This window comes from Aythya fuligula, chromosome 1 (assembly GCF_009819795.1).
Source record: "Aythya fuligula isolate bAytFul2 chromosome 1, bAytFul2.pri, whole genome shotgun sequence".
Lineage (NCBI taxonomy): Eukaryota > Metazoa > Chordata > Aves > Anseriformes > Anatidae > Aythya > Aythya fuligula.
Genome location: NC_045559.1, coordinates 125,928,971 through 125,944,660, shown reverse-complemented (window position 1 = coordinate 125,944,660; position 15,690 = coordinate 125,928,971). Strand labels below are relative to the sequence as shown.

At 40.3% G+C, this 15,690-nt stretch overlaps 1 protein-coding gene across 4 annotated transcripts in view; it reads right to left on the bottom strand.

Annotated features, from left to right (window-relative positions):
* The window catches only part of SH3KBP1 (SH3 domain containing kinase binding protein 1), a 224,657-nt gene that overhangs the window by 140,807 nt on the left and 68,160 nt on the right, over nt 1-15,690 (bottom strand). For all 4 annotated transcript variants that reach the window (XM_032182102.1, XM_032182110.1, XM_032182119.1 and 1 more), the window contains one exon: nt 7,588-7,711. In XM_032182102.1, the coding sequence (XP_032037993.1) occupies nt 7,588-7,711 (124 nt within the window). The remainder of the gene's footprint in view (nt 1-7,587; nt 7,712-15,690) is intronic.

The window sequence follows — 15,690 nt, the reverse complement described above, 5'->3', positions numbered from 1 at the left end:
TCAGAGCCTATTTTTCTCTGTTGGTAATACATAGTGAGCCTAATGGGAGGAGCTCAGACAGACATCTACGTTGTTCCTGTATATACTTCCCAGAGGCATCCCTACCCTTTAGTAGTTGCTTTCTCTTCCTTAATTCTTTCAGCTGTCCTTGTGGTGACTTCACCTGGTCCCTTTCAATGTCTTCCTTGAGAATTCACTTATCTCTGCTTTCCCACTGATACAAATATACCTGAGGTCTACCTTTAACAAAAATACAACAAACCTAACTCATGTCCTCATTTGCCTCCAGAACCGCCTCCCTGTTTCAGTAAGCTGTCATCTGTAAGCTGCTCAGAATGCAGATCATTGATTCCTTTCCTACAACTCCATCCCCCAAATCTCTTCAGACTGTATGAAAAGGTTTTCTTCTGCTGCTTCTTTGTCATTGATGTCAGCACTCATCACTGCCTGTTGAATTTTAAAATCAACATCATCATACCACTTTTTCCATACCACTTCTCCATATCCATCTCCAAACCAGTGGTTTTCTCCATACCACTCTCCTAATTGCCAAATACAGACCCACATTTAAATCTGTCACTAAAACAAGTGTACTCTTTCTGCAATAAAAAACCTAAAAAGTTAGACTGCCACCAATCACTCAATTAATGCATTTTCCCTTTTTTCTAGTCATGTGTTACCTTGTTTCATATACATATGTGTGTGTTTTATTGTTTTTTATACACACATATATGTAACACATACACACACACACACACACACACATATATATCGTAAACTCTTTGTGGCTGTATTTTAGTTTGGTGTTTTTACAGCAGAGTCCATAAATGAGATTCCCAGAGCTAACCAGATGACGCACAAGAAGACTGCCATCTAGGCAAAGAAAACCGCCCAGAGAGAAGTGTTATCTTGGAATTACAATTCAATCCAAGAGGGATTTCTGCAACTGACTTTCACAGGCTACTCCTGCACAGAGCCTCATGATACTTAGTAAGGTCCCACAGCAGTGCTTGGATACGACTATGCAAAATTGCAGAGCCTACGTCAGGGTTCAGCATTTGTGCATTGTGCAGAATACCAGGAAGGAGCAATTGTAAAGAAAGGGTAAGCACTTAGGAAAAAATAAGACGGGGGGCACTCCACTTTATATGACAAGAAAGGATATGATCTCACTGGAATAAGCGATTGGAATCTGGATAGATAATGAGACTTTAAGTGAAACCAGGGTGGCAATTGACCATAACAAAGAAAAAAAAAAGTTTACATTTTAAATATATTAAGTCAGTACTTAAATAGGAGCTGGAAACAAGATCTGCTTGAAAAGCACAAGCAAGCACCCGTTCCACTGTTGCCAAGAAGACAGCATTGAGATCTTTCTTCCAGACAAAACAAAACAAACAAAAAGACCCATGTCAATGGTCAACAGACTAATCTCCAGTTTATAAAGTGTAACGCCTATCCCTGTATTGCAGAATAAGCCTATTTTAGGCAGATTTTCAGTATAGTTACAATTACAAAAGAAATCCCAAAAGAACTAAACTCATTTTGCGGTTTAGGACAGACAATGCACTCATTTTAAATTGCACTGTTTTATGATTTCCCATGCTATACAAACATATTTATATAAAAGGATATTGAATCCAAAGGCATGGCCCCATAGTGCAAGGAACAATGCTCACACGTTAGACAACTGCCCTCAACAGAATACATCTTATTCATCAGCTCCGAAATTAGCTATATTCCCCTCACCTTCATTATTGGGGATTATTTACATTAGAAGAAAAGAAAGATTAAACTAAAATGCGAAAGAGCTTCATCACTTTTCCATGCATCATCTACAGGTTGCTCTCCATTTTGGAGAGTTGAAAGAGAAAAAGTAAAGATCCTTCCTTCGGCATGGGATGGAGCTATTTTCACAGACCTCCACAACAAATGCATTAATCTGCTACAGATCTTACACACACCTCACCTTACACGTGAACAGTCTCTTTCTGGTCACCACCCACATCCCAACACAGACTCATGTCTTTTCCTGCCTCTCTGAACTGAAAGCCTGGCCTTTCTATGAAGTTACGCTTACCCAAGACTAAAGAACATCTAAGCATTTATTTTCAAGAAGCAGTACTTTTAAAAGTAACGTGTATTATCTGGGAGACTACTTACAGATATATAGATATGGTATTTAAAAGCAAAGAATAAATATTTTGCTGAATTCGAGTTTCTTGTACGATTAATTTTTATGCCTCATTTTGGGTTTGCATCATATGTTGTATGCATATTTTAACCTTAATAGGCTGAGAAGTATGTTCTTGTGCATAGCTGTGTAAACTATATACTGATTATACACCAATTAGCTGCTCTTAAAAACTAAAAGGATTTTTTTTTCCATGCTTGTTATTTCTCTGAAGTTGGCAGTGTTTTCAAGGGAACACCAAAGCCTGTCTGTGAAGAAGGCCTACACATATAAACAGCAGAAAGATAATCCAACCAAAAGACAGATTAATGCCTTCTAGCTTCCTGTGTTTGAAAGGGAAACCAAAGCTGAGCATACTAAGGGTCAGACACTTCATCAAGCACATGACTGGCACATGAAAAAAGCAGCTGTTTGCACTAGGTTAAGTGATAAACGATTTTCTGAAAGAAATTTTGAGGTTTGCCTTTCTGTTGAAAAAGGTAATCATAGCTCGCATACATCAGTTAAAAAAATAGAAAACTCAAGAAGCAACACACTGATGCTGCGTCTCTGTCAGCTTGTCTTTTTCATAAATGAATTATCCCTTTGTGTCCCTGTTGAACCAAATGATGAAGCATTTTTCTTGTAAAAAGCTTTTCCCGTTTCTCAAATTTACAAAAACAGACTTAAATGCAGTTTTGCATACAACAGGCAGTTATTTATTCGTAACATAAACCTACTATACTGACAGAGATACTTTCACCAAATTCCCCCTTTAAGGATAGGATGGAAGTTCTCTTTATTATTTAAATGTAGGGTGGAAGGTAAAATAAATAATTCTCAAGAGAACTAGAAAAAACATTTCCTTGCTTTCAGTGCTTGGCTCCGATTAAGAATATGTAACACATGATGAGCTGTTCCAGATTTTCTGGCTTGAATAACCTCAGTGCTGACTGCATTTACAGTTTATACAAAACAAATACATCTGGCACGGCAAAGTATCTTTTCCTTAAATATTTTTACATGTATAACGATTGTTGTTAGTTTACTTGCAAAATACAGCCTATCAACTCCAGTACTGCAATTTGAACTATGTATAGGCCAAATACATTATACCAAGATACAGAAAATAAGGCAGAGAACGAATAAGGAATACTTCAAAATCGGAACAAAACTCCCACAAAGTAAGCCATAGCCGTTTAACACTTAAGCTCCTTACATGCAAGTTTCCATGGTGTACCTTTATAGCTGATTGAAGATCGTACTGAATTTATGCAGATCCGAAATAGTTGCACAACTTTGGATCTGTTTTTAGATTTTGGAAGTTGGAAAAGATGGAATTCCACCATGTTGGAAAAAGCATTAAAAAAAAAAAAAAAAAGAAGAGACGTCTTCCAGTGTTTTTCTGTTCCAAGACCTGACTAATTTTCTTATGATATTTAGTAACAGTAACAATAGCAATAATTTTGCTTTTTTTTCTTTAAACCAATCTGAAAATGCTCTAAGGGAAAATAAAAGGCTTTCCTAACCTGTTATTAACAGGGTACAACAATGCCAATTCTAACTAAAGCCAAGGATATATATACATATATTAAATTCAGTTTTACAGAAGATTAAGAACAATAGTTCTATATGCCAAGCAAAAATTCTGGGGTTGTGGAAAGACACACCAAAAGACCCACACCTAGCCAGGAAAGGGTTTTCTTGGCATATGAACTCTAGGAAGAAGCCTAAGAATGGTCTCTTCCAGGTTCTGGCATAGCATAAGCAAGACAACCACAGCTCACATTCATGCAATTTCAGACAAGTCATTCAGTGCCTCGGCCTTTTTCCTTAGGCAGGAATTGATGGAGCAGCACCTGAAGCACCCATCAAAACTGCCTAGAGCTGGTGCAGCCCTGGGAATTGTCAAGGAACACACAAGGATGACTTAATGTTTCCCTTACCCCACCTCTACACTTCAGCAAATAGTTCTTTTCTGAACCTTTCAGCAGTAGAGCACGAAAACACTGGAACACTGTATTAAAATGCTCTGTTTTCCAGATTTTAATTACCATCACCCCCATGCATGATCCCAACAGATCTCTGCATTACCCAGGCAGGTATAACCCAGGTTTTGCCAATAGGTAGCTTGAGGAATAAATAGCTGAAATACCTGGAAGTTTTGGGTAACTCTAGATATGCCACTGCATTTAATCAGAAAAACTCTGCCTATCTGGAAAAAAAAAATACATATTAATAACTGAAAAATTCATGTTACAGTGTAACTCTTAGGCAGATCTAGAAAATAAAATCATTATTTCTTAGGTGTATCCCTAACTTCTAGATCATACAAACCTGTAAAAAAGAAGAAATCCCTAAAAAATATTAACTCTCACAAATGCATGAAGGCCAAGAATAGCACCATTTCCTAAATTATGTTCACCACAGCAGTCATTTTTATTGTACATTTCTGTTAGGTCACTAATACATACGGTCAGCAAGAAACAATAAAGGATTAGAAATGTTCTTAATTTTCTCAGTGAAAAGCAGGCAAAAAAAAATCCTGGTCAATCTTCTCCTGGTCTTTATAACAAAAACCTGGGTAACTGATGGACAGTAATCTACAACTAAAAATACCACAATCAAATTGATGCCCTCAGTATGTAGTGGAAGTACTAACATGGGTAGGCTACTACTGGTGGCATTAAGCCAACTTTAAATTATTTCTAGATTACATCTGTGACCAACAAAAGCAATCGCCATTACCTGTTTGATGACACAAGCCTTTACAAGAAGCATTCCAATTTTTCACTGAATTTATTACAGGAATCCCTAATTCCAACATAGTGCTTAGAAATAATTAACTTGAAGAAACAAGATACAAAGTTGGATTCATAACAACTTTTTTATTCTGAAATTCATTCTCTTCTTACCTACTTCAATGTTTCTTATAAATAATTTATCTATTTTCCTTGAATACCACTGCTGGACACTTGTCAGTATTCCTCAAGGAAAAACTCTTTACAAGCCAACAGCCCAAGAGGCCAAGATTCTTCTGCTCAAAATGTCACTGCCTGCTAAAGTGCTGCCACTTATTTGAGGCCAACCAATTTAAGTAGCAAAACTACACAAAGTAACACCACAGCCATAGAAAAGCACTTCCCATCATCTTGGTAGTAGAAACATCAAAACTTCACGCCTACATCACTGGATCTGCTCTGAGGTTCCAAACAGCAAAATTACATTGCCCAAGCAAATAAATCAGATTGACTATTTTCACTGCCGAACAGTGGCTACAGATCTTTAGATACATCCCTCTCCTTTTCCCTTCTTAACAAGAAGAAGGAAAAAAGTACTCTCTTTCAGGTCAGGTCACATTCTGTGATCAGTAAACAGATTGAGATAGGGTTGTTTAAAAATCGCAGCACAAGGACACTTGAAGAAAAGAATCCCTGTGGCATTTAAGATTCCCTCTTCAGCTAAATATTGCAACTCCTTCTACATGGAGGGAGTTATTTGCCACACAGCTCTTAGAAGACTCTTTATTACTGAATGCAACAGTAGCTACTTGCTTAGCTGCCCTCACTTGAACAAGAAGACTTTGGCACCACGCTCAAACTGACCATGGAAAACTGAGGGAAACCTCTCTTGGCCTCGTTATGCTCTGTGCATCCTTAGCTCTGTACATCCATAGCTATGCTGCTAGAGGAGAGTACGGCACACTGCAACTGCTTGCTCTGCAGCAATGGAAATAGCCATGGAGAAGCAGACAAAATAAATTTACCAACCCTGACACTATGTAGAGGTAGCCATGAAAAGCGCAATCCCCATTAATGAAATTCAAAACAGTAACATCCTAATATGAGATCTCGTGATTTCCACACCTAACCCCTTCCTCAAGGTACAGATCTTGATACCAGTCTTTGCTGATTCTCCTTTCAATAAATATGAAGTTCATCTCCTCCAGCTACAAGGACAAAAAGAGAACTTTATTTATCTTCTGAATCTTTCACAGTTTCTGAGTTAGAGGGAAGAAAGAGGAGGAGAAAGACTCAGCTCTTCGTATTGTATTTGGAGTGTTATCCCCTTGTGACTGAACCGAATCTCTGCATCTGCCACAGCTATTAGCCTTCTCCAAATAGCAGCTGAAGCAATATGGAACAGACTTAGTCCCCAGATAATTTCACAACTACTCATATGGTTCTGTATAGCAGCCATGAAAAAAAAATATTGGTAATTTAATTCTGCTGTTGCTTGAAAAACCTATGACCCAAAGCAGAAATGTTGGACGTGTCTCCAGATTCAAGGATGACACTACAAACACAAAAGACAAGGCTTTCTGAGATTTATTTCCATTTTTCTTTAATTTTTATTTTTTAAGAGGACATTACTCCTTGCAAAAGAGGTGGAGTTTACTCCCCCTCACATTTTAAAGGAAGTCATACATTTTACAGAAATTATTAAATCTTCCTTAGTTGCAGTTGCAAACCATAGGTCTAAGACCTCAAGCCAAACTGCCATCCCAAATACAATACTCAATCATAATACACAAGGAAAAATTTCCATGTGCATAGCCCTAACAGTCCAGAAGACACACTGAAATGGAAATTACATTACAGCAATGATTAATGACAGCAGATTATTCTGTATAAGACAGCAAGTAAGAAACTGTCTGGTGCATTCTCTGGGAAAAATAAAGGCCATCTACTGCACACAGACAGTCCTTCTCCCACAAACAAACTGCAGCATAAACATAACCTAAAGAAAAATCCAGCTATTGCCAACCTTTTGTTTTGTTCTGACATTCCTGAGAGTGGGATTGGAAGCTAGGGAAAGAGACAGAAGATCTGGAGCCTTTCCTTTAAGCAACTCAAAACCTTACATAGGCATATGCTCAGAGAGATTCCTTACATAGGGATCACCTTGGGAGTCAAGCCAGACATAGAGAGCACACATTGCAATCTGAAACGGAAGACAGTGATAGGCACTTCCCAGGAAAATAATGCATTAAGCTTTACATTTTCCACTTTTTTTTTTTTTTTTAATTTTTCTCCGTCAGTAACCAGCCTCTATCCCAATACAATGTGAATACATGAACGTGGACTGACATCACCGTGCAAAAAGCTCCATATATGCAAGCTGTCAGTTCATTACTTTTAGTAATCTGGTCATACAGCTTTCCTTAATTAAACATATCTAGGAAGGATTTCTGTAAGAAGAAAGGGATGTCTGTGCAAATTAATGTGGAAATACCAGGCATGATATATGCATCTGTATGTCAGTCTAAGAGAAGAATGAGAAATTTTTAATATTCTTGCCATGCTTTTAGAGTTAAATAAACTATAGCTTTAGTTCTAGAAACAAGGAAGGGTTACATTTCGTTCTTTTAAAGGTCTGAATGTAATCTGCATTTAAGCTTCCATATACTTTACCTTTTTTGTTGGTTCTAATAATTGTCTCAGACAACAGTAAAGGGCTTCCATTGGAAACTTCATTTATAGGCTTCTCTGGTGGTTTGTTGGCAATATTTTCTTTCTTCATATCCTTCTTTATTTCCTGCATTAGAAAAGGCAAGTGGAGAGGGAGAAGAAAAAGAAGAAACAGTAGAAAAAAAAAAAAAGTGTTACAGAATATTCTAAATCTCAAGGTTTCATGATTTCTTAAAACTTCTATATATAACCCCCTGATTATTCTAATGCTACCCCAAACTTGTATACAAGGTGAAATGCCACAAAATGAAAGCCATTTTCAGTGACTCTTCCAACCAATACTTTTTTTTTTTTTTTCTTTTTAAAAGGGGTTAATCTCTTATTTCTGCATGAGAATTGTAGGACAGCTTTGCAAACCTCTTTGGTAAAGATTACCAAAGCTAACTAGTGAAAAGAAAATCGGGTTATCCATCCGTTAGCTGTACATTTGACACACAAGGCAGCACCTGCCTGGTTCAGTGTTCCTGCTGCTAAGTCTGCCTCCCCTCTGTCAAGAAGCTCACAGAAACAACCACCATAGCAGGAAGAAAAATATTAAATAGGAAAACATGACAAATGTTACCATAATTGGCAGAAACGTATAGAGCTGCTGTCAGAGCCGTTGCTAACACTAACACATTTTGTAACTGAATACCTTTTAAGGTGATCACCTCCCTCAGCAGCACACAGAGAAAATACATGGTGGGGTGAAGTTTCATGAAAGTGAACCAACAGGCAGGGAACTGACACACTGAAGAGGCAAAGCCATTTGCCTATAACCATCTAACAAGGATTAAGAGGGAAAAAAAAGGTAAAATTTGGCTCCAAGCTTTGCCCTAGGTCTGAACCACCTGGGCAGGGAGGGACCTCCAGACATGCCTGGCTCTGTCTTCTGGATAACCTGCGTTATGTATTGGGAGGTCCCCCTAAAGCCACTTCTTCTCCAGGCTGAACAAGCCCATCTCCCTCAGCACCTCCCCACACACAGGCCATGCACTCCGGCTCCCACAGCCGCAGAACTTGCTCCAGTTTGTCAATACCTTTCAGGTACTGACAGACTCAAAAATGGCTGCTGTATTTTGGTTGTAGACTAAGAAGTGCGAAGTCAAGCCAAGGTTGTGTGCCTGTTATGCAGCTCAGGACGCTGTTTTTGATGTGTTTTATGACTGGCTCGTGTCCACTTGCTGTCTACCACCCACAGACCCTTTTCAACAGAGCTGCTCCCAAACCCATCAGGCCCCAGCCTGTATTTCGGCCAGAGATTCCTCTATTCCCAGGGGCAGGAACCGGCACTTGTCCTTGCTGGGTTTCATAAAGTTCCTGACTGGGTCCCTCTGAACAGCAGCCCTGCCTCTGAGCATGTCTGCTGGGCCCTCCCCTGTTGGTGTCACCTGCGATCCTGATGAGATCCTCTACACTGAGCAGGCACTGGGGACAGGTGCTGGCTTTGGAAGACTCTTCCCCCAGTAAAAAAGAAGCTTCTACCTCGAGAGATCACTCAGCTCTCACACATTTGCTGCCCTCTTCTGCATCACAGTGCAGGAACATTTAGTAGAAAACTAAATCACTTTCTGAAAAGTGGTCTAGACTGACATATGCATTATTCTAAGAGGGTTTTTCTGCAGCCTTAAAAATTAAAATATAATATAAGTCAGCCCCAATCTTGTCATATTGAAGCATTAAATCTATTTTGCAGCTAGGTGACAAAGTCAGTGTATTAAAACATAATCTACAGTTTAAACAGAATTTAAGAGTCAAAAGGCACTCTTTCTTGTGAACAGGACCACAAGTACGTAGCCTACAGAAGACCCCATGTTGCCAGAATTTGTTTCCTGTGTGTCATTAGTGTGATATTAGTGTGATATTTTCCGTTCTCTGTCCGCATGATGTTAAAGCCTCAACTCACAGATTTTGAAACAACAGTATGATCTTTTTTATTTTGGAAATCCTATTTGCCACTTCAAAAGTGACTGAGAAAACTGTCTGCTGTAAGAGAAGGCAGTGCTGCGTGCTGAAATCCGCGGATGAATGACCCCAGTGCGTTCACTGCTGCTGACAGGTTTTGAGGAAGCAATATTTTGCTCCTGAAAAAAAATACTAAACAGGAATACAACAAGACAACTCCCAAACACTGGTATTTGGCTGAAGGGTGGGAAGGCCTACACTTCCTTTCTCATCTGGTATTTATGGAAAAAAGATAAGATGCAGAGTATACACTAAGTCAAAACTCATACAGAAGATACAGCAATCTTGCAGCCACGCAAATCCGCTAAGGATTACATCTTTTTCTACCTTTCTGGTACTAGTTTAGGCATCAGTGTTTCCTTTGGTGCTCATGAGAAGGGCTATTTTTCATAGCTAGTGCCCACAATAACATTACACGGGATCAGCCCCAGCAGCATGAAATTACAGATCCAGGAGGGAATGTAAAGGACAAGTGGAAGATTACCTAAATAATGAAACAGAAATCAAGCAAAAAACAAGGAAGCTTTACTAAGCTAAAACCTTAGCAGAAACATGCTCATATTTAGAAATAGGGGAAGCCTTTATCTAAGAAGCCCTTATCTAAACCCTTATCAAAGAAGCTCAGCCCACATGCTGCAACAGAAAATTTATGCCAGCTTTAAGCCACTTGTCCACTTTTTCAGTTCTTGGATTTAGTCTACGGCACAAGACCTAAAAACACTCAAACAAAGCCAAATAAAGTCCACACACCTTAAGCAGCCTCGCTGCTGTAACCCACAGCAAACATTACTGCTGGTATTGCATCCTCTCCTTAACCCTGTCTCTGTTATGTTCTTTCTGCCTCAGTGCTGTCTTCTCATCTACACTGCTCATCCTTGAAGAACTTAGGATTTTGGGACTTTTTTTTGTCAGCTGTGGCCCAAACAGAGCCAGGACACTGGCCCTGCCCATGACGGTCCATACCATTTCTTTGATCATGTGCCTCCTTGTCCACATCGCTCAGCCCTCTCCCACGCAGTGCCTGGGCACGGCTCAGCAAACAAGACAGCAAATAAGCGGCAAATAAGCAAATCAGGCAGCCCCACGCATGAGGTGAGACTGCAGGGAAGGGCAGGACAGAGGATTTTGCCATACAAGCTGAGCTATGCGTCTTATCCTCAGGACAGAGAAAAAGGTTCTAGTGCTGTTACATTCAGAAGTTATCATAGCCATTGATACCTATCCCCACTCTTACTTGCCGTAAAAAAAAATGTAAAAACGAGGTTATTACCCTAAAATGTTATAAAGTCTTAACAAAGCCTGTATTTCTGCTTGACAAATGGAGCAAAAAGAAACATGATTACTTTGCATATTTGATAAATGATGCAAGTATAAAAGCCCCAAAAGCTTGATGTTCCATCAGTAATAATTGTAATAATTATTGAGGTCTCTTTACATTAGCCACTCATTGTAGATTAAAACGCATGGAACAGAAGTCTACCATGGAGGAAAGCATGGACAAATGAGCTTCCAAAAACACAAGCATCAAAGGTGGTTTATGGGAACTTTCCCCAATATATGACATTTCTGATTCTGGTTTCAGGTTACAGTTTGCACATATTACGTATTTTAAAGAAGAAATCCCATGTACAAGAAGAAGTAGAAACCAATCTTCCACCTAGGACAGGTGGGAGTTAGGAACCTCCCTGTCTGCCATGGGTGGTTCAGGAACAGCCGAATTTACAATGCTAACACAAGATGTACAGAAACTGATAACCCAGTTGTGAGTTCAGGGATTGCTGTTTCTTGAAGGAGCTTGTGTATGCAAAGAGAGAAGCAGGATAGGAAAGAAACTTTACTATGTTATATATTGCTCTAACATACTGGAAAAAATCAACCTAGACTTAGCTGCCTGCCAGCAAGGACTTCAGTGTACCTCAATACCTCACAGGCACAGACTGGGACCAGAGTGGCTGGGAAACAGCTTCTCTTCCCCTTTTCTTCTCTTCCTCTTCTCTTCGTCTCCTCTTCTCAGCTCTAGTCCTAGCTCTGTTCTGTTCTGACTAGGATTCTTGGGCTGGTTTCTGGTGGTGTTTTGACTACAGCAAACAGAGTCACACCCTGATTAGCTACAACCGCCACTCGCTATGGGCCAGTCTGTTCTTGAGTAGGGCAAGGGAGACCGGACAGATCTTGCAGGACATCCACAGCATCTCCTCCAAGCCACAGAGCATGAGCACCCTCGCTAGGAATCCCTGTGGTGACACCAGTCGGACCAGACTCAGAGACAGAGACAGCCCCGTCCAGAACTAAGTTCACGAGGCAAATGTCCACAGAGAGCCCCACACAGAGGACAGAGCCTCAGGAGGAGGGGGCTCAGAGGGATCCTTGAGTGCTCTTCACCCCACCACAAACATCTCACCCACTTCTCAGCTACTGAGATGTTTCTGCAAGGTGAGCAGCTCTCACACAGCCTGCCTGTAAACAGGGCTAACAGCTTCAAAAGTATCTCTAAACTCATCTTCGGTACCTTTTTATGCTTGATTTTGGGGCAGTGCCCGGTATAACCTTCATAGGACAAAATGCTACGTTTTTTCCTAGCCCGTGCAAAGATAATTGTAGGTTATTAGCAGATCGTTTTCAAGGGACTATGCCTTGGGAACCCCTGAAGTCAGTGACCTCACATTTCAACCACTAAATCTAAGCCAGATCCTCCGATGCCGCAAACTTTAACTCAGTCTCCTCCTCCTGTGTGTGTGGGTTTCAGAATGATTCCAAGATGATAAGCAGTTCTTTCGGGGAGGAGGGCATCCTTGACCTGAGAAGTTCTGAAAAGAAAGTCACCGTGAACTTTAAAAATAAACATTAAACTGGACTTGATGAACTTGCAAAGTTCACTGACGAAATTTCAAGGATATTCATTGATGACAGCTGATTCTTTGATAGTTCATTGATGAAATTTCAAAGATATTCTAAGAATGGAAACATATTCTGAGGCACTCTGAAGGCCCTCACACTTTGTACACCCTTTTAATATCTTGAAATTTTCATTACTGTCTTAACTAGGCTTCAACCGTACTGCATAGATGCCGATGGCCAAAAAGTGAAAAGATGCAAACTCTATTTATTTATTTTTTAAGCAAACTGGTGTTGGCTCTTCCCTAGTCCTATCCCACATCATTGTAAGGCATGGAAATCCTTTAACTTTTTTTTTCTCAGTAAGCTTGCAAGCTTTAGGATGCTACATTACATCAACTATTAAACAACGAATTATATAGTGTGATAGGAGTTGGACTCGATGATCCTTATGGGTCCCTTCCAACTTGGGATATTCTGATTCTATAAAACAGAATCACAGAATAGAGACGTAGAGGTTGGAAGAGACCTCAAGATCATCGAGTCCAACCTCTGACCTAACACTAACCAGCCCTCCACTAAACCATATCCCTAAGCTCTACATCTAAATGTCTTTTAAAGACCTCCAGGGATGGTGACTCCACCACTTCCCTGGGCAGCCCATTCCAATGCCTCACAACCCTCTCAGTAAAGAAGTTCTTCCTAATATCCAACCTAAAACACCCCTGGCGCAACTTTAGCCCGTTCCCCCTCATCTCTACCATATAGCAGAATATAACACATTGAAAGGTAGCTGTATTCTGTTTAATGGCTATTTCAACCTAGAAAAGTTAGTCACTAAGAACTTTCATCTTTTTCTAAGTCTTTTCAAAAACTGTTACTCATTGACATGACAGTCTTCATGCCTCGTCAAGCTGGGGAGAGAAAAAAAAAAGAAGGGCTAAGGGTTTACAAAGAGAAAAGTCCTTGACCCATCTGCCATTTTTAGACTTGTTTGTAAGATTTAGCTTTGGTTTCAGGATTTCATCATTCGTTACCTCTCAAGGACAAAGTCTAATTTACTGGTGTGCCTGCATGGTGACGTTCCTGCTCATCTATCAGAAAGTTTCCCCTAGTTTATAGAAAATGCTTGAATTGGGTCAGCCACAAAAGTTACAGTTAATATTTGCTACCCAGTACTTCTGCCATTTTCACTACATGAAAGTTTCAAGGTTTTTTTACTCTAACACTCCTGACCTTTACAGGAAACTCAACTGAAAACATTTGAGGAAATTACTGCAGCCTTTTCCATGACTACCAGTGCAGAAAAATGCTGTTCTGTTCTGAAGCAGATAGGAAATGTTTCATCCAGCCATTCAGTCCTCATAGCTTTTGGGAGCCATGAAAAATTACGAGAAAATCACCACCAGATTACAAGATGATTTACCTACAGCTTCCATGTGCAAAGGAGCAAAAAAAATAAAAAGTTTTTGCATCCTGGAAGCAAGAGGTTTAATCAAAAGCACTCAGGATTTGTTGAAAACAAAACACACTCACACTGAAAGAGTTAAAAGCTGAGAAATAATGAGGCTTTCACAATTCAAAAATTTACAGCCTGTACATTGCTTGAAGCCAAATATGGGAGCAGGATTAAGAACCCAGAATCATGTGCAGCCCAGGGGAAAACCACGCAACACATTCAAATTATCAAAAGATGACAATGGAAATGTCAGGAGCGCTTTGACCCCTCGGAGATACAGTGTGCAGTGCCAGACTTTTAGCATGCATTCCCTTTAATCTCTTCTCTCAGAAACCATACTTTACACTTCAAGAGACAACTGCCACCGTGATTTCCTGCAAACAATGTCTGCAGCTTCAAACAGTATATGAATTCAATTACCCATGTATACTGAAACCTCAGAACAGAATTCTGTTGCAATGTTCAGTCCTCCGGAGTCATTTCCTTTTGATATTTTCACTAAAACTAGTTAAAAGGTACTGAATAATTATAAATGTGCCTAGATATAACTGCAACTCCGTTACTTTACAAGACTCGTAGTTCTACAATGAAATAAGCAGTGTAGCTGGTATAAACCTTCTCAGCAACTGAACTAACATCAGTGTGAAAATTATTTTCAATCAGAAACATGGTGGCGGCACCAAAACCCAGTGTGTCTTTATGGCACTAGCCTTATACTTAGCAAAATGACAAAGTCAGTTTCTTTATTGTCAGAGACAATATATTTAATTTTCCCAGCTTCTGTATCACTTGAGATTCATAGGTCCTTCCTTCTCCTTTCTAGGGCAATTACCAACTCCAAGACATCCAGACAGAGCGTGGGGCAGTGAAACACCCAGATCCAGCCTGGGATCCCTCCATCAGCTGGTCGTGATAGGAGACACTAACCACCAGCTATGTCAGCAAGCAGAGAGGGAAGGACAGCCTGCAGAGCACACTTCCTCAGCAGTGGCCCCGAGCTTCCACTAGCTGCACAGATGTGGCATTGCTATTGCACACATCATCGGAGCTCATGACCAAAGCGATGCTCTTGTATAACAAACAATGTTTCACTACAGCAGGAGTCCACATCCTCTCTCCTCTTTTGCTGTCAGCTTTTCCCCAGTTTATAGGAAACGCTCTCCCAGCTGCCTGAGAGGCATGTGACAACCTTTGAAAAAAAATAGGGTTACAGTTCCTGAGCCTCCCGGTTTGCGCTAGTACCGCCTAGTTCTGGGGTTATTTCTAAACCACAGCCTCCTAAGCCTCTCTCAATGAGTTCTTTGGTTTCTGTATCTAGCCTTCAAAATCAAGTCTATTTCTGAGACTCACATGACTTCTATCTGATTTAAGGCTTGATAGAGTAAAGTGGTGTTTGTTCGCTGAGTTTTACATGCCGAGCGGCCTCTCCACTCCAGCAGTAGCAGTATGTAGAATGAAGCACGTGAAGCATGAAGGCTCTGACGTGTCTTACCCTCCTTTTTATCTTGTTGTGCGACAGAAAAAAATATGCAGCCTTTTAGCTTGCTCTGTCCTGGTGCAAACACACTCCTGAAGCCAATCCACCAAGCTGCTTGCGTGGCTGCTCAGGCGGGCCCGCAGTGCCGGCTGCGTTTCTCAGCTGGAAGGATGGCCCTGTTGAGGGCTTCCCAAAGCTTCCCATTGCTACGCTGCTCAATTATTTATCATACACATCTCAAATCTAGTCTGCGTAATCATAAATTCATTGTGATTCATTACAGAGCCATAAGCAAAAGCTTCAACAGTCCATCTGTCACGTGCATCGTTTC